This window comes from Pan paniscus, chromosome 8, assembly GCF_029289425.2.
Source record: "Pan paniscus chromosome 8, NHGRI_mPanPan1-v2.0_pri, whole genome shotgun sequence".
NCBI lineage: Eukaryota > Metazoa > Chordata > Mammalia > Primates > Hominidae > Pan > Pan paniscus.
In genome coordinates, this window is record NC_073257.2 from 47976673 (window position 1) to 47996504 (window position 19832).

The 19832-nt window shown below is 44.9% G+C and overlaps 1 protein-coding gene across 11 annotated transcripts in view; it reads left to right on the top strand.

Annotated features, from left to right (window-relative positions):
- CCNY (cyclin Y) overlaps positions 1 to 19832 on the top strand; it is a 330334-nt gene that overhangs the window by 88078 nt on the left and 222424 nt on the right. The window contains exon 1 of one of the 11 annotated variants that reach the window (XM_003814777.6): positions 2569 to 2882. The exons of the other annotated variants lie outside the window; for them this stretch is intronic. Coding sequence (XP_003814825.1) covers positions 2729 to 2882 — 154 coding nt within the window. The 5' untranslated portion in view covers positions 2569 to 2728. Of the gene's footprint in view, positions 1 to 2568; positions 2883 to 19832 lie in introns of those variants that run through there. 11 annotated transcript variants of the gene reach the window in all.

The window sequence follows — 19832 nt, forward strand, 5'->3', positions numbered from 1 at the left end:
TATGCCACACACCTATGGTCCAATGACTGGATGCTGACTTTCATATGTGGCCCAAATTACAAAGCAGCAATCAGAACAGATAACAAGGGAACTTCTCTCCCAAGGGTTCAGCAATCTGACCCAAACTCCATAGCCCCAGACAATCTGAATACACACATGCAAGTGTAAATATGCCCCAGTTTTCCCAGGAAGCAGGAAAATCTACACAGCCTCAATGAAGAGCACTATTTTGGACTGTTGTTGTCTACCCACCCTCTCCAGGGCTTTAATTCTTTGGAACTTCCCTTTTACACTTCTTTTCTCATCTGGTCAGCATTACCACTTTGCAGCCACTTATTTTTCCATGGACATCTGCCACTTATCCTAACAAATAGCATTAATACAGTTGAGAGCATGGAGCATTTAAAATATGGACTAATAAATGTATAAACTACTTTGAGAGGGAGGGAAAGCACAGGGTAAAAAATGGCTAGATGTAGAGAATTAAATGAAATGTTTATAAAGCCGTTCACACGATGTCCACACATTGCTGATGCTAGATAAATATCAAGTCCCTTATTCCTTCTCTTCCCTTTTAGTAACTGGATTTGTCACGAACAGGTACTGAGGTCTGAATAAATCAAGGCATGATTTCATCTCTGGGCCTCAGTTTCCTCATATATAAAATTAAGACAGTTGTACTATTGTACTAGTTTTTTTTTCAAGAACTAGTTCAAAAACATTCCCAGCTCCCACCCCCACCCCCCCACCCCACAAGACTCTCCTCACGACTCCTGCAGTAAATATTTGGAAAAAGGGTGGGAAGTTTGTTTCTGCCACCTTATATTCTTCCCAATAAAGGCAAGAAAAGTCGGGGATGGCTGGCATTGTGGGCGTCGGGAGGGAATGCAAACCAACATTTACTGTACTTCTCTCCCAGCCAGGCATGTTCACATACCTTGATCTTAGTCAACTGGCCTAAGTTAACTTGTTCCCAATATGACAAAACCCGATGGCATTCTAAAAGCAAAGCAAAGCAAAGCAAGGGCAGTCGATGAGTTGTGTTAACTTAGTTTTCTATCTCATGTTAACCTCCAAGGAACTCAAAACAACTCCACAGCGAATTCAATATTAAAATAGCTCTGGGACCCCAAGATTTATTTCACAGCTTAAAACAAGGTCACTATCAAGTCCTCGGCAAAGCTCAAAATACAATAGAAAACTCCCAAATCAAGGCCCAGCTTATTTAAATGCTTAGAAAAAAAAAAAAATAGCCAGGTGCCGTGGCTCATGCCCGTAATCCCATGGGAGGATTCCTTGAAGGCAGGAGTTCGATACCAGCCCGGGTTAAGAAGCGAGATCCCATCTGTACAAAAAGTTAACACACACACACACACACACACACACACACACACACACACATCCACCACCTTAGCCTGGCTTAGTGGCGGGCGCCCGTGTTACGAAGGGAGATCCCATCTCTACAAAAAGTTAACACACATACACACCCTACCTTGGCCTGGCGTAGTGGCGGGAGCCTGTAGTCCTCGCTACTTTGGAGACACACACACATACACATACATACATACACACACACACACACACCCCCTACCTTAGCCAGGCGTGGTGGCGCGCGCCTGTAGTAGCGGCTACTTTGGAGGCTGAGGCGGGAGAATCGCTTGAGCCTAGGAGTTCGAGGCTGCAGTGAGCCGAGATTGCGCCACTGCCCTCCAGCCTGGGCGACAGAGCGAAATCATACCTCTAAAAAAATAAATTAGAAAAAGAAAAAGACAAAAAGAGCCAGCCCGGTTTCGGAGAGGCAGGTGCAGCCTCAGCGCCCTGGGCCTGCGTCCCCAACCGGGCCCTGGCTGCGCTCCCGCCCGCTGCGGGCCCCGGGGACGCAACTCGCATCCCGCGCTGGGCCCCGTTCCGTCCAGCCCGGGGGAGTGGAGGAGGCAGAGGCCGGGTGGGGAAGGGCCTCCAGAAACCGAGCTCCCGACGACGTCTCCCGCGACCCCAGTGCCCGAGAGAGGAGCGGCCCCCGGGAGCGATCCCACATCCGCGCGGGGCCGCGCCGCCCCGAACCTCCCCGCCCCGAACCTCCCCGCGGCCGCCGATCTGCTTCCAGGGCAGAGGGAAGGGGCGGTGACGGGGCGGGGCGGGGCGGGGGCTGCTGCGAGGGCGGGCGCCGCTGGCGAGGGAGGGCTGCCAGCATCCTCCCTGGCCGCGCCGCATCGCGCCGCGCGGGGTCCAGGGGCTGCGCCCACGCCCGCTGCCCGCCAGCTGGTCGGCTAGTCCCGCCGTCCGGCGCGGACACGCGTGCCCCCGGCTTGAACCGGAACCTCTTGCCGAGGCGGCCGCCGTCGCCGCAGCCGCCGGGGAAGCGGACACCGACTGGGAAGCGCGGGGGGGAGGCGGCCTGCGCGGCGCCGCCCGCCATGGCCGCGGCGGGGTGAGGTAGGCGCGGCGGCCGCAGTCGCGCGGACCCGAGCGCTCCTCCGCCGCGGATAGGCCGGCCGAGGGGGAGCCGGGGCCGTCGCCCGCTCGTCGCCGCCGCCGCCCATGGCGAGGCCCCGCCGCCGCCGCCGCTGCTGACCCGGCGGCCGGCCGCGGCTTCCGCCCCCTCCCGTGGCGGCGAGCGGGCGGGCCTCCCCACACGCCCCCGCCGCCCGCGCCCCGCGTCCACCCGCGCCCCGCTCCCGGGGACTGGGAGAACAGGATCGCAGCAGGAGTCGGGGGGCCGCCGAAGATGGGGAACACTACCTCGTGCTGCGTGTCATCCAGTCCCAAGCTCCGGAGGAATGCCCACTCCCGGCTGGAGTCCTACCGGCCAGACACGGACCTGAGCCGCGAGGACACGGGCTGCAACCTGCAGCACATCAGCGACCGGGAGAACATAGACGGTGAGTGCGGCCCGCCGAGCCCCCTACCCGCCCCCGCGGCAGCAGTCGCACAGCCAGCGTCGGGGAGGCCCGGCTGCTCTTGTTTGCCCAGCCGGTCTCGGCGACCCGTGCATAACCGGGGCTTCGCCCGCTTAGCCTAGGCGCCCGGGGCCCCGCAGCCTCTGCGCGTATCCTTCGCTGGTTACCCCCAAGTGAGCGGCCGCGGAAACTTTGCAGGCCCGCGGCATCGAGCACGACGGGCCTGGGACGGGTGTGTGCGCGTGGGTCGCGAGGTGACAGGAGCCGGCCCTCGTCCTTAATGGAGCGGCCAGAGCTGGGTGGGGGCGGCCCAGGAGCTCGGGGTTCCCGGCACTACCTGAATGCAGCCCGAAGCCAAGTTGTGCAGGCGTTTGTCCTATAAAAGCGAAGTGAGTGGATTCCCGTTTTGGAATCCCGGCGTCTCCAACCTGGAGTTGGAGAACCATGTTGACTTGAGTCAGTTCCCCGGAACCTTACAAATGGACTCCACTTCCCCCGTTCCCAGTCTACCGTTTTTTTAAAAAAGGATTTTTTTGAGTGGCGGTTCCAGGATTAGTCAAATAGCTTCTCCCGAGAATGGTCTTTAAAAGATTGTCAGACACCTTTGGATTAAGTCTCTCAGTTTTTGCATGGGCCCGAATTGCAGTCCTGTGAATTTCTGATTTATTCAGGTGACTTTTGGTTGGACTGGAGTTTGCAAAAAGAAAAAAAGCTAAGACTAATTACTGCACCCAGTAATGTTTTATTTATTTTATTGGTTTGGCAACATATTTATTAGCACTATTGCTCAGTGATAACGACAGAGGGATATTTATGCATTATGCTTAAAATATAGTTTATAGAATTTTCAACTGAAAAGATTTGAAATTGGAAGTATCTTTTTATGACAAGGTGATTTTTTAAACCCAAACATCTTCTCATAGTTAATCTGGTTGAACTAATATGAAGAAATTTTTGTGTGAATGAATGAACACAACTTCATAATTCGTTCCTGTCCACTTTAGGATGGAAGATTCTCTCCACTGTGGAAAGGCCACATTTAAACTTTGCTAAAGGAAAGATTTTTCTCGTTTGTCTTCGTGTAATTTCTTCTAAATGGTAGTTTCATCTTTTTAGGAGAGCATCTTTATTAAATGAGTATATATGTATAAAGGGACTAACAACGTCTGGTTTCTGGTACGCGCTTAGTAAATTATGGTTCCATATGACGTGTCTAGTGTTGTTATTTTAGATTTCCATTATTTTAAACATACGCTTAGATGTCTTTGAACTACAGCCATACTTTCTTCTTAAATTTATGCATTTAAAGGCATCTAGAAGGATGAAGGCCAGATCGGTCTTGATCACTTTCACAGCCTCTAGCACCTGAAAGAAAAGTCTAGCATATAATAAACAGTAAGTATTGTACTTTAAAGGGAGGAATAAATGAATGAGTTTATTACAGAAAGCCATTACCCAGTCCTATACTATGTTGACAGGCGAAAACATTTGGAAATAATGTCTTCTTTATGATGTGCAGTAAATTTCCTTTTTATGTTGTGCAATATCTAGCGGAGGCTTTGTTTTGAATGATGGATCAAAAAAGAAAAATAAAGAAGATTTACATTTCTTAGAGCCAGGCTGCATACAGTTATTATAGACTATTGTAAGGAAATAAGGTGGAAAAAATAAGTGTAACCAGGTATTTGGCACTAAGGCTTAGTACAATTTTGCCAGAGTACAGTGAAATGATATTGTGTGTTCTTTCATTTCAAAGAAATCTTAAGTTTCAGTCATCAGGAATTTTTGAGAGAATGTTTGGAAGACTCTTTTGCAGATTCAGGATAGTTTGAGAGAGTATAGGGCAGGTTTCCAATCTAGGCTGTGGAGTGCCCTCTCATCCCAGATCCCAGTTCATATGATTATGCTAGTTTAAACCCCGAAATATTAATTCACCTTCTGTCTCTCAAATTCAATAAATAATACTTCTAGCATTGACCCAGCCAGCAGTTCTCAACATTGGTTTCAGTTAAACCAGAAATCTAGTACTGGACATTGCCATTAATATGTTTAAATCTCTCCAAGGTGATTCTGAGATGCAGGTAGGCCTGAGAATTGCTGGCTGGGCAAATCTTGGAAGTGTTACCTGCCGTTCAGGGACATTTTTGGTAGAAATTCATTATTAGAGGCTGAGAGAAGAGAACAGGTTTTAATTAAATAGAGTGTAGATATATACACACTATATACATCTATATGTCTATATTTGCTCATCTATATCTGTATGTATTTGAACTGAGTTATATTGATTGTTAGGTTGTTAGTAAACATTTTAAAACTACATTTTAAGAATCATTGACTCTAGTATATATCAAAAGCTGAAGTACTCAAATACCATATTTTTTATGTCCTGAAAAACATCCCACCCAGCTGGTTTAGAAAGGTTTGAAGTTCATGGGTCTTCTATGATAGGTTAGTGTCTTTAAATCACAGAGATACGACATATGTATCCATGCTTTCTTCCCTTTGTCACCAGGCACATGAAGGGGTAATACTTGTCCTGTAGAATTTCAGTAATTTTAGTGTCTGGGAACTTAGGTGTCTATGGTGCTTAATGGCAACTTAATGTGTCTTTTTGCTCAGTTTATCTTAGTGTTAGGTTATTCATGTTTTTGAAATTGATATTGGACTCATGCTTTCCAGGTATTATTTCTTATAAAATCATTCAGAGATTGAGAAAAAACAGCAACACATAACAACAATAGTAATCTTCAGAACAATTCTTTAGGAAAATAAAAAAATGATAGTAATAATTGCAGCCTATGTATTACTTACTCTGTAGCAGCTGTCACCAGCTGCCGCTCTAAGTACTTGGATTCCATTCATTTACTTAGAACTCACAGTAACCCTATGGGTAATATTATCCTTACTTTAAGAGAAAGAAATGAGTCATTGAGAGGAGAAATGACTTGTCCAAAGTCACACAGCCAATACATGGCAAATGGAAACTTTCCATTGTTGCTTGACTTAGCCATCAAACATTAGCTAGTCTGGGGTTGCCTTCTGGGATAGGGTGTCTTGTCATTGCAGTCATATCCATACTTTCTCAAAGAGAAACTTCTTCTGTCTGCAGCAGTTATTCAGTCCAGACTTCCAGGATTAGATTATTTCTGTGGGAGGAGAAAGGGAGGGAGGGACTAAAGAGAATTTAAAATGTGAGGAGACCAAATAAATCAGGATACTTGTAACAGCTGTACCATAGTGTCCTTGTAGGGTTTTACCTTAAAATGGTTGATGGCAACTTCATTTTTTTTTTTTTTTTTTTTGAGATGGAGTTTTGCTCTGTCACCCAGGCTGGAGTGCAATGGCATAATCTTGGTTCACTGCAACCTCCACCTCCCGGGTTCAAGCAGTTCTCCTGCCTCAGCGTCCCAAGTAGCTGGGATTACAGGCATGCGCCACCACGCCTGGCTAATTTTGTATTTTTAGTAGAGATAGGGTTTCTCCATATTTGTTAGACTGGTCTCGAACTCCTGACCTCAAGTGATCTGCCTGCCTCAGTCTCCCAAAGTGCTGGGATTACAGGGGTGAGCCACTGCTCCTGGCCCACTCTTTTCATTTTTATAGTTTACCTGTCATCCTTGACAACTCACTTTCTCCCTCGTCCTGTATCATATCTGGTAGGAAAATGTGGCTCTCTGCCCTCAGAATATATCAGACTTTGACCACTCTCAAGACCTCTGCTGCTGCTCTTCTGAAGATCTAAGCAGCTGCCATCTCCCCCAGCCCACCTGGTCTCCCTGCTTCCACCCTTGCCTGCTCCAGTCTGTTCTCGACACAACAGCCATGGCTGAGATCCTTTAAAAAACTTGAACTTATTCCTTCACTCAAAAACGGCAGTGACTCCTTATTGCACAAGTAAAAGCCTTACAGTGGTCGCTGGGGCCCCTTGGGATCTGCCTGCCATCAGCTCACTCAGTCGCTTGCTCATTCCAGCCACATTGGCCTCCTTCCCTGCCCTTCCTGGAACATACCAGACACAAACTTCCACCCCTGTTCTCTCCCTCTGCCTGAAGTGTCCTCCATGTGCTCTCTTGGCTGAGTCCCTTTATCGCCTGCAGCCTTGGTTCAAGCCTGACCTTTTCAGGGAGGCCTTCCCAATCACCTTTAAACATCCTTTCTGCCGCCCACTGGCAATCCCAGTGCATATTCCCTGCACTCCTGTTTCTTTATTCCTTAACACTTTATGATATACTATATAAGTATAAACATAAATAATAGCTACTAGCTACTAGCATGTAAGTTCCAATAGAACATTTATTGTTTGGTTCACTGATGTAACCAAGTGCCTAGAGTAGCACCTGATTCCTTGAAGATACTATAAATATTTGTTGAATGAATTTGTTGAGTGAAACCAACCATTGAAGGATGTGAATGAAAACATCATTGCGTGTGTTTATTGGGTGAGGGGAAACAGGAGGGAAGGAGAATGAAGAGGGCTTGTAATAACGAAAGTAGCGTGGATGTGAAACTTTTTGGCTTTGTAGTTTAACCTGAGAGGTAGCAGATAGGGTGAAGTACTGAAAATGAAACTTAAAGGTTTTAAAGCTTAAAAAGAAAAAAAGCATACCCAGGCTGAAAGGAAACCTGGCTAATGGGAATCTGTTTAATAATGTGGTATGTTTAGTCTTTTTTCCTTGTTTCTTTCAACGAATGACTTTAGCTGTGGCCTTACATCCTTAAGGATCAAATTGAGACTCAAATGCTCAATTAACCAAAAAATACTAGATGAACATCTGCAATTATGAACATAGTCACTTATGTTGATTTTCTTGTCTGAAACATGAAGTGTCTAATGGGATATAGGTACATGGTGTTTTGGCTGTCTACAGCCAGAGAAGCTAGAAGCCTCAGGGACTCATCCCAAGCAGCGGAGGGATAACTGGCAAAACTGCTTGCTGTTAGAAGAGTGGGGACACAGGGGCAATTTGAAATCTTAAGTGCCTGTAGGATGAGCTTGCATATTGCTCTTGGCTTCCTTGAGTCTCTACAATCTATTTAACATCACCTCTGCAGCACTCCTTCTTGAATCTTGGTCCCACATTAACATTACCAGCCCTGGTGGACAGAACATACCGTGGACTTTCTTTCCAGGCTGAGACTTATCAGCCCTGCTGTCTGCAAGGTATGTGGAGACACTCCGACCAAGCATGTGACTTCATATTAGTTAGCAGTGTGGAGAAGTGCAGTTTAAAGATTTGTCAAGAGAGCCAGTCTCCATAGCACTGACCATGGGTCCATGACCTGTCTCTACTTACTTTTCATGTTTCTCTTTCACTTAGAATCAGGGAGTCGTTTGCTTCCACACACCCATTTTACAGGTGGGAAGACTGAATCTCAGAGAGGTGTAGTTTCTTGCCCAGGTCATGCAGATCATGGATGATGGTAGTAGAATTTACTTTGTTAATTTTCGGCCAACAACCGTGCTAATTACTTGACCTGTATTGTTTTTCTTAGTCTTCTTATCATTCTCCCCATTTTCTAGGTGAAGAAATTGAGCCTTAAAGGTTAAGACATTTGCGGAAGGTTCCTCAGTTTGTTAGTGGCAGCTGGGGTTCAGTCTGCTGTCAGCTTGCCTCCATGCCTCAACTGCCCTGTGACAGCTAATGAGAGAATGATCCATGTCTAGAATCTGAACCTCCTGATGGCCTGGCCCAGCCCACTTTGTTTCAAGAGATTCATAGTTATTGCCTATATGCTTTTGTCTAGCAATATTTTGTGTAAGGACTTTTACTTTCCTGCCTGCCTTTTTTTTTTTTTTTTTTAAGACAGGGTTTTACTCTCTCGCCCTGGCTGGAGTGCAGTGGCGCGATCTTGGCTCACTGCAACCTCTGCCTCCCAGGCTCAAGTAATTCTCCTGCCTCAGCCTCCCGAGTAGCTGAGATTACAGGTGCACGCCACTACTGCCCAGCTAATTTTTGTATTTTTAGTAGAGATGGGGTTTCACCATGTTGGCCAGGCTGGTCCATATGATCCACCCACCTTGGCCTCCCAAAATGCTGGGATTACAGGCATGAGCCACTGCACCCAGCCTCCTGCCTGCTTTTTGAGAGTAATGAAAATTAAATGATTCCGTGGAGTGGTAGATTTTCTCACCTTCTCACCCTCCTCTACAAAGCTGATGGTCTTTTTTTTTTTTTTTTTTTTTTTTTTTGAGACGGAGTTTCGCTCTTATTGCCCAGGCTGGAGTGCAGTGGTGCCATCTCGGCTCACTGCAACCTCCGCCTCCTGGGTTGAAGCAATTCCCCTGCCTCAGCCTCCTAAGTAACTGGGACTACAGGCACGTGCCACCGTGTCCGGCTAATTTTTGTACTTTTAGTAGAGACGTGGTTTTGCCATGTTGGCCAGGCCGATCTCAAACTCCTGACCTCAGGTGATCTGCCCGCCTCTGCCTCCCAAAATGCTGGGATTACAGGTGTGAGCCACAGTCTCCAGCCTGATGGTCTTGCTTTTACATTTCTGGCTACATGAAACTAATGCAAGGATTAAATTTATTTCTATCCAGCAAGGGGCAGAACCAAAAAATACCAAGAAGCAGGATATGTGTGTGGCTTTGAAATTCTGTTTTAATCACATAGGGTCAGAGATTTAGCTCCAAGTGTGTCACATTGGATTGACTTTGAGGAAACAGTGCTATTTTTCACAAGAGGGCTATTGACAGTATCATACTTGTCACACTTCAAAGTATGAATCCTTTCATGATTCAACATTGGGCTGTGAGGGTAGGTCCCCAGCAATGACAGTTGATGTAAGTCCCTCATCCTTTCAGTATTATTTCCAGTTTATAGCTGGAAGAAGGGTGAGAGTTCACTTTCCCTGCAGCATTTCTCATCCTCTTAAGATGTTGAGTAGTTTGTTGCTTGGAGCCTTGGTCAGGAGACCATTTCTTCTCTGATTCTCAGCATTATTCTAGCCTGTCTTTCCTGAAGAAAGGAGAGGCTCAAGGAAGGTAAAGTCAGAGAACGCTCTTCTCAGGGGATTTATAGGGTGTGCTCCCAGCTCTGTGAAGTATGGTGGAGGGCAAAGAGAGGAAGCCTTGTAATGGAAAGACCCGCATTCCAGATGAGGTTCTACTTTTACTGAGGGGCCTCCGTCCTGCTGAGCCTCACCTTCCTCTTCTGCTTAAAAATACTGCCTTGCCTTGGGCTGGGCGCCGTGGCTCATGCCTGTAATCCCAGCACTTTGGGAGGCTGAGGCAGGCGGATCATGAGGTCAGGAGATCAAGACCATCCTGGCTAACATGGTGAAAACTGGTCTTTACTAAAAATACAAAAAAAAATTTTCTTTTTCAGTTGGTATACTTTATTTTTTTTTTACTTTTAAAATTATACTTTAAATTTTAGGGTACATGTGCACAATGTGCAGGTTTGTTACATATGTATACATGTGCTATGTTGGTGTGCTGCACCCATTAACTCGTCATTTAACATTAGGTATATCTCCTAATGCTATCCCTTCCCACTCCCCCCACCCGACAACAGGCCCCGGTGTGTGATGTTCCCCTTCCTGTGTCCATGTGTTCTCATTGTTCAGTTCCCACCTATGAGTGAGAACATGCGGTGTCCGTGCGATAGTTTGCTGAGAATGATGGTTTCCAGCTTCATCCATGTCCCTACAAAGGACATGAACTCATCATTTTTTATGGCTGCATAGTATTCCATGGTGTATACGTGCCACATTTTCTTAATGCAGTCTATCATTGTTGGACATTTGGGTTGGTTCCAAGTCTTTGCTATTGTGAATAGTGCCGCAATAAACATGCATGTGCATGTGTCTTTATAGCAGCATGATTTATAATCCTTTGGGTATATACCCAGTAATGGGATGGCTGGGCAAAATGGTATTTCTAGTTCTAGATCCCTGAGGAATCACCACACTGACTTCCACAATGGTTGAACTAGTTTACGTCCTACCAACAGTGTAAAAATGTTCCTATTTCTCCACATCCTCTCCAGCACCTGTTGTTTCCTGACTTTTTAATGATTGCCATTCTAACTGGTGTGAGATGGTATCTCATTATGGTTTTGATTTGCATTTTAAAAAATTAGCCGGGTGTGGTGGCAGGTGCCTGTGGTCCCAGCTACTCAGGAGGCTGAGGCAGGAGAATGGCGTGAACCCAGGAGGCGGAGCTTGCAGTGAACCGAGGTAGTGCCACTGCACTCTAGCCTGGGTGACAGTGAGACTCCATCTCAAAAAAAAAAAAAAAAACTGACTTGCCTTACACATTGAGGTAGTACTGTGAGGATCCAAATGAGGCTAAAATGCTTAATAAGCCACAAAGTACTAGATGAACTTATGTCATTATGAATGTGGTACTCATATTGATTTTCTTGTATTATATGTGAAGTGTGCTCCAGTATCTCCACCTAATTATGTTTGGACTGTCCATAGCTGGAGAAGCTGGAAGCCTAAAGAGCTTATCCTAACAAAGACATCAACGCAGGCTTCAAGGCAGTCCCAGAGGATAACTGTAATTTTAGAGCTGGGTAGGGTAAGGTTATATAGAGCTGTCTGACCTTTGAGTGGGATGCTTGCTGGCTGTAGAATTTGGAATAGAAATACTATTTCTCAGATTCATTACTCTTCTGAGTTGCATCTTTCTGAAGTCAGTGTGATGCCACACAGGAGCAGTGGGATGAATATTTGAAGAAGCTTTCCCTGACTCCTGGGGTAATGGAACCCACCCAGGCTGTCTGCTAACTGTGTCCCCGGAACCACATTCCTAGGAATGTCAGCATGCACCCTTAGGTGCAAGCTGGAGCCAGGGCTTGCTTGCTTGCTTATTTATTTATTCAAAGAATAGGATTTTGAGGCATGCATAAATATGCTTTATTATATTAAAATACTGCTTTTAATAAAGGGTAGTTGGTTACCTAAAATAATAAGATCAAGCGTTCCTCAGCAGGTTATTAGGGGCTGTTGTTCTCATTTCTTTTAGGAAAGGAATCTAACTGGCTAGACCCACAATTGCAGGGAGCTAAGGAGATACCCCACCCACCTTTTCTTTCTTGCTGTTGGCTCTGTGTGTTGCTGGTAGCTGTTGCTAGGCTCTCTGTCTATCTTTACTTTTTCTAGGGGCTTCCTTTGCTATTTGCCAGCTTGGAAAGAAGGGTGTGCTAAAGCTAAAATTGAGCATGTCAGCCTGGCAACTCAGATTGGTGGATCCCACACATCAGCAAGATTTTGCCTGTAAAGTCTCTTGATGACTCTGGCAGAAGAGGTCATTTCAGGGGTTGGCCAACTCCAGACTGCCACTTTGTTGCCTTGCCAGGAAGGTTGCTTTTCAAATAGATAAGTGGAAAACCTGTAAATCTCTTTTTTTCACCTTTGTCAGAAGATGGACATTCTATACATTAGGTTTTACTGTTTTTTTGAGATGGGTTTTGTTCTGTTGCCCAGGCTGGAGTGAAGTGGCGTGAGCTCACTGCAAACCTCCGCCTCCTGGGCTTAAGTGATCCTCCCACCTCAGCCTCCTGAGTAGCTGGGACTATAGTGGTGTGCCACCATGCCCAGCTAATTTTTGTATTTTTTGTAGAGACAGGGTTTCGCCTTGTTGCCCGGGCTGGTCTCGAACTCCTGGGCTCAAGCCATCTGCCCGCCTCGGCCTTCCAAAGTGCTGGGATTATAGGTATGAGCCACCATGGGTGGCCCCATTAGTTTGTAAAGAAACTTTTTTGTTATTGTTTTGTTTTGTTTTGTTTTTTAGTATGGTTTAAAAACTGATCTGAGAGGCAGTTTCATAAAAGAAATTGTAAAATGTTTTGGGCCGTGGTAACAACTCTGGGCTGAGTCTAGTCTCCCATGGTTATACTACTTGAATTAAAAATTACTTCACTGCAGACACATCATCCCTTATTGGGGATGTGTAGTGGGGCTTCAGACACATTGTCCCGTACTGGGGATGTATAGTGGGGCTTCATTGGGTATGGTGTATTTGAGTGGCTTGCTCAGCAGAGATGTGTGAGCAGCTTAGACATGTCAGCTGGCTCCTGGTACTGAGAGAAATACAGCTGGGCACAGTAAGGAGAATTGTTAGCAACTACAATCACATCCGTGCCAGTTTGCTTTGTGAGCTTTGCAGAAATCCCAGTTGGGTGGTGAAATGCAAGTCACTTCTATTTTGGATGCCTCTGATTATAGACCTTCTGACTGTTGAAGGCTGACTAGGAAATACTCTGCATGGGAGTTCTATGTAATATAGCTATATGTTTCAAAACTGTGAGTGCAGTGCTTACAACATTTTATAAGCAAGTTCTTTATTTTGGGTGGATGCTTCTGTTCTTGGTGGTCAATAAGGAAAAAGAGCAGTTATTAAGGATATTTTGTTTATATTTGGTAAGCTCCTTGTCTCACACTGCAGATTTAACATGAATCAGAGGAATTAGTGTATGGGTGGGTAGGATGAGTTCTGTTTTTTGCTTCTCAAGAAAAGATTTCACTCCAAATTTAGAATTCTGTCTATTAATGATTATATGATCTTAGGATTTTAATTGACTTTCAGGATTTTATTGGATACATTTATTCCAGTTAGTGCAATGATAATAATCCTTTAAATTATTTCTGGTTCTTACAGTAGGTTTGTAAAATTTGTGTAGTTGTTTAAAAGTCCAGGTTTTACAGCTCCTCGTCTGTGTATCCTGTCAAAGTCCCGGAGGAGAAAGAAGTCATGGTGCTGTGTTTAATCCAGTTTCAAAAATTTCAGACGCACATGTTTATCAAGGATTCCTGTCATTTACAATGAGTGTTAACTTTTGTCAGTTTAGGGATAATCTTATTTTTCCACAGCCTTTTTTCCCTCAAGCTGTGAACCATTATTGCACCATGTAGTGCTGGTTGCTCTTTTGCTTGCAAAGTGATGATAAGCAGTTTATATAGCATTAGAGATTGTCTTCTATATTCTGAAAGCCAAAGCTGATGTTATTGAAGAGTTACAAGTTGTTTATTCACTCTAATGTTAGCAAATGTTCGACTCCCACTTTTCTGTAAGATAAGTCTGATGTCTGATTTGTCATTTCTCCTATTTGGTGGTAGGGAGTCTGGAGGAAGCCTAGCAACCTTGCTGTTCAGAAAGGATGATGCCAGGCATAACCACGGAGGGGTCCATCTGAGGGCTGCTTTGCGAACCACTGGCTTCTGAGGAAGATTGTTGGTTCCGTTAGGGCACATATCTTAAGCACCGTGTGTGCTTTGCAGGCACACTTGGCTGTTGGTTGAGTTCTCTTCCGAAGCAGGAGGATACGACTTCGTCACTCACAGTACGAAGCTGCCTGCAGCCTCTGGGTGTTGGAAGTGTAAGATGTGAGCAGAGAATATGAGCAGGAGCCCCCTTCCAGGGTGGGATGAGTCAGGGAGGACCCCATTGCAAGATAGCAGGGCTCTGAAAGCCCGGCAGGGCCCTGAGAGGTCAGCAGCAGGCAGCCAGAAGTAGGTTGGGTGCTTTTATTCTTAGCGATGTTTGGGTGCCTGTGTGCTGTGCCCTGGAGAATGGTTCGGGCTGGACAGCTAGCATGGCAGTGATTCTCAGTCAGGGATGGTCTGAATCTGGACACAATTTCCTTCTTTCATGGAACTAATATTCTGAGAGAAACAGTTGTTGAAATCTAAGTTGGGTTTTTTTTTTTTTGAAAATGAACCTTACTCTTGTATCCAGGATATTTTGTAAGGGAGCATTGTAACAGGAATCCAGTGACCCTTGAACAACACTAACTTGAACTGTGCGGGTACACTTCCATGTGAATTTTTTCCAACCAAACCAGGTTGAAAATGCAGTGTTCTCGGGATGTAAAATAGAGGGCTGCCTTTTTGTGTATCAGCGGGTTCCACAGGGTGGACTGTGGGACTTGAGCGTGCTTGGGTTTTGGTATCTGCAGGGGTCCTGGAACCAATCCCCCTCGGACACTGAGGGATGGCTGTAGAGGTAAGAGTGAAGGGTACCTCTGGAAGGAGAGCTCAGCAGGTGAGTTAGAGAAGGGATGGTGTAGATGCGTGAGCAGTCTGCTAGGAGACAGCCAGCTGCCTCATGGACACAGCAGAGCCTCTCCTTGCTACCCACTCTCCCACAACCTGAGACTACATCTGTGTCTTCACTTTGGAAGTGGCATGTTGACAGTCAAGGCCTCAAATGAGTGCATTTCCCTGCCCTCTTTGTCTGGCTTTAACATGGTTTGAAACATGATGTTAAACTACAATATTGATGCCAACCAGAGAAGGACAGTGTGCAAGTTGACGATACACTTCTTAGTGTTCTGTTCCCTAAGCTCATTTTCATAAATGGGTTTCTTTCTTGATTAGTCATATTCACATATGAATGTGTATTTGCTAAATCTCAATTCTTGGTGTGAAATTCAAGGACACTTTAAAGCAGGAATTGATAAGGAAGCTATAGCAGGGTTCTCCCTCCCAGCACTGTTGACATTAGTGGGGGCTGCCCTATCCATTGCAGGATGTTTAGCGGCCTCCCACCTCTGTCCACCAGATGCCATGCCAGCCGCAGCAACAGCACCCTCCATAACAACAACAAAAAAATGTTTCCAGATGTGGCCAAATGAAATCTCCCCTGAGAGGGCAACTCCTCTACTCTGCCTGAAAATCAGTGCCTTACAGGCTCTAGGATTCCAGGTGAAAGAGAAATTTAGTAGAGCAATTTGCAGTGGTTCTGCTTTCTTCGTATCTGTCACTTGCACACATCATGGCCTCAGGGGTTGCAGGGGTTGCACAGCTCCAGGGTTGCCATTAGCATCAGATTTTGATGGGAATGAGCCCTATGTCTCCTCCTCCAGCTTTGCAAAGGGCTGCGTTGTTCCTTTTGACTCCTTAGAACTAACATTAGGTTCTAAGATGGTGTTCCTAATGGTACTGTTGACAGGAAAGACATTGGCCACCGTTCTGACAATGGGTAGTGGGGTAGCTTTCTGTGTGCACTTGGAAGTTGTGTAATTTCTTTAACTCAGATTCATAATTCACTTAATTTTTTGCCCTTATTCCTTTTGCTTTTTTTCCTTCCTTTTTTTATTGAAAGAGTAGTAAATTTTTCTTCTTCTATCCAGCAGTTTTGTTTCTTATTCATTTTTCACATTAGCTACTTCTGTATGTATGTGTTTCATATTTTATGAGTACTCACAGTGGACTTTTTTTTTGAGAGTCTATTCTGATGAGGAATATGTAAATGGAATGACAGTTAAGAGTCTGTAAAGTTCTAATCCGACTACATTTTCTGACAGTGTGTAGCTTTGGCTTGGTTCAGGTGCTGAATTGGTTTTGTATCTTTGTGGACTGTTTGAAATCTCAGCTGCAGCATGATGACCTGGCCCTCCGAGGCAGGTGGTGAACTGAACAGGCATTTGATTCAGGGGTCTGGCATTCAAGGACATCCTTAGTGGAAAACTTTGAAGGGGAGAAAAACCCTTGTTTTGTTGCATCTCTGTTGCACTGTTGAGGAAAAATAGTGATGAGATCATTTAAATTATTTGATCTCAAGAGTCACTTCCATTAGTCAAGTGCACTGCTGCTAGATTGAGGAAATGGCAGCGTGGGTTTCTTGAAATAGAGGTTTAGAAATTCGAGTCTTGATTTTCAGCTTGCCTAGGTGAAGGAAGCTCCAAAGAATGTCGTGACACAGTATTCCTGACAAACATTGTCTCTAAGTATATTTGAACCAAAAATGTCAGTTCCTTAGAAAGTATGTTTATAAATGTACAAATGGAAGTGATTCTTGAAATTGAAGGTGCCTTCCAAAAGTCCGAAGTTTGAAAACATTTAGTCAACTCTTGCCCTGTCCATATAGCACACAACTTTTATTAGGAAAGTTATCATTATAAGAAAGTAGCTATTCATTAAAGAGGTGGTTTTCAACACTGCTGTTACAGAGCTCAAAGGGGACTGCCCAGGCCATTACCACAGGATTAAAAAGGCCCCTGCATGTGATTGTCGGGACTTATGTCAGTGTGTGCACAACCAATCAGGAAGATTATTTGGAGTTGTGAAAATGAACCTCTTCTGTTTATATGACACATCTGGAAGTGACGTGGAAGATGAACTCTTCAGGTCAATTTAGGCGAAGCTGCCAAACCTTGATTACTTTCTCTGTATTCTTTTGGTATTCTGTGGTCCTTCAAAGTGACTTTAAGTACTGTTTTTAGAGTGACTCTGAAGTTTAAACAAGCTCAGTATATGCCTAATTTCCTGAAATAGGAGGTCTCTCAGGGAAGGTCCAGCCTAACCCAAGTTGAATACGTTCTTTAGTTCTATCAGCTGTTCTTCAGATGCAACTAATCTAGAAAGTTTGTTTGCACAAAATAAAAATATGGCAAAATGTGTTTTATACTACTTACATAGTGGGTGCTTAGTTTGTGGGAAACAGGGATATATTTCTGAAACAAGGACAATTATGCTTACAGAATATTTTAAGAAGTTTTATTTTAAGTATATAATACCATTGGAACAAGATGAACAGCACTGCTTCTTATGAGATACCCTTACAGGACCTTTTTTGGTAAAAGGGTAACTAGCTAATTATTAGGGTAGTGTATATGTAGGGAGAGTATTTATAATAAGCCTGAAATCACATTCTCTTTGCAAAGACCAGTGCTCCTCCTGAATGTCTTCAGCCTAATAATCTAAAGAGCCATTTATTATACAGTTTGGTGGTTGGATTTAGCCATCTTGTGGTGGGAGCAGTCACTGAGCTCCAAGTTAAGTTAGCCACATTGTTTTGTTTGCTTCTGAGTGTGTAAGTGATCTACCTAGTTTTCAAGTATTTTAAGATGTTTGGCACATGATATTTTCGCCTTCAGTTCACTTATTTTATTCCATTGAAGTGTTAACGCTGAGAGTGGGTCACTGTATGGGGTGACAGTGGCTGAAAAACTGATTGCAAAGCTGTATTTAAAATTTTTTTCAGAGTTCAAGAGTGGTGTCAGTTCTTCAGTTTGACATTCTTGCTATAGATAGAGGTTATGTAAACACAATGCTAGTACTCCAAGGAACTAAACAAGCTGAGAAATTAGTGGAGTTCCTTTCCTTTCTTGTTAAGCTAACATTTGTAGCAAGTGGCTGCATCCCCTTGAAGTGTTTGTGGAATGTGTTCTCTTCATCCACAGAGAAGATGTTGGAGAGAAAACAGAATTAACTAGGCAAGTAGTTGGCTGAGAGAATTACCAGTGCCTGGGGTGACTAGGCTTAGAGCCACAGCCATTGTAGGTGGTCCACAAATATGGTAGCCTGAGCAGAGGGCCATTTTCTAGAAATGTGAGAATTTGATGTCCCCTGTGGGAATTCGAGGTTCAGTTCTTCAGTAGGTCAACAACCATTGGTCAGTCCAAGTTCTGCCTTCCAGCCTCCCTGCTGGATGCTGGGAATACAAAGGTCAACATTATTTGGACCTTGCGCTTAAGGACATAATGATCTATTAGGTGAGACAGATGCAAATAAGGGATTACAATACGGTGTGTAGGGGAAGAAGGGACACCAGAGTCCCCTGGATGGCAGAGGATGTGGTCAGGGTAAGTTAGCAAATAAGCGCTGCCTGATTAGTGAGGGGAAAGAGTGGTGAAGGGGGTGGGGCAGTGAGGCAGAGGCCGGTAAGGCCAAGGCAGGCACAGGGTAATTTGCTTCTGAAAGATCCAGGCTGGACTGGGCATATGTTCCTTTTTTCTTTCTTTCTTTCTTTTTTGAGATAGGGTCTCACTCTGTAACCTGGACTGGAGTGCAGTGGTGAGATCATGGCTCACTGCAGCCTTGACCTCCCAGTCTCAAGCAGTCCTTCTGCTTTAGCCTCCCGAGTAGCTGGGACCACAAGTGTGCACCACCATGCCTGGCTAAGTTTTTAAATTATTTGTACATACAGGGTCTTGGCATGTTGCTTAGGCTGGTCTGGAACTCCTGGGCTCAAGTGATCCTCCTGCCTCAGCCTCCCAAAGTGCTGGGATTACAGTCATGAGCTACCACACGTGGTGGGTATATGTTCCTTTTGAAGTCAGTAGGTAGTTTAGTTGAACTTGTTCGTAGCTTAGTCCCCAAAGATTTAATGAATTGTGCTCATTAAGAGGACGTTTGTTGGAAAAGAGATTTCACAATGATGGATGTGTACTGGAGTTTCTTGTATATTTTTATATACTCTAGATTCTGGAGAATGATCACTCAGTTTTAGTGTGGAAGACAGAATAGACATCTTTAGAACTGTAAAAGGAATAAGCTATTTTTGTTGAGTATGAGAAGAAGATAGCCTTCGTAGAATCACAGGCTGTTCAGAGCATCAAGGACCTCATACTGTAGAGATCCTCATGTTACAGATAGGACAGCTGAGCTGCCAAGAGGAGCTGCTCCTCGGCTCCCCAAAGCTGGTTCACAGCAGTTCTCAGTCTGAGAGCAAGTCTTCTGATACTGGGGTCAGATCCTTTCACTGCAACACACTGTACCTCTTTTAAACCAGTTCTTATAGCAAGGTAAAAGTTTCTCAAGAAGAAATTGACCTGTCTTAATGTTTTTCTTTTTTAATGTGATGTTAGTCTAAGTAAGAATTATGTTTTAGGGAATTGTATTAGTTGAAAAGCTGTACAAGAAATTACCCCAACATTTAGTAACTTAAAACAACAACATTTATTGTCTCTCAGTTTTTGTGAGTCAGGACTCCCAGCTTAGCTGAGAGCCTCTGGCTCAGGGTGGCTCCTGGGATTACAGCTGAGCTCTCAGGTGGGGCTGTAGTCAACTCATGGCTCAACTAGGGGAACTGCCTCCAGGCTCACTTATGTGGCCAATGCAGGCATCAGGTGCTCACTGGCTGTTGGCTGGATACATCAGTTTCCTGCCACATTGGCCTCTCCATAGGGCAGCTGGCTTCTCCTGGACCAAGTGATCCAAGAGAGAGCAAGAGAGACCAAGAGAGACCCACAAGATGGA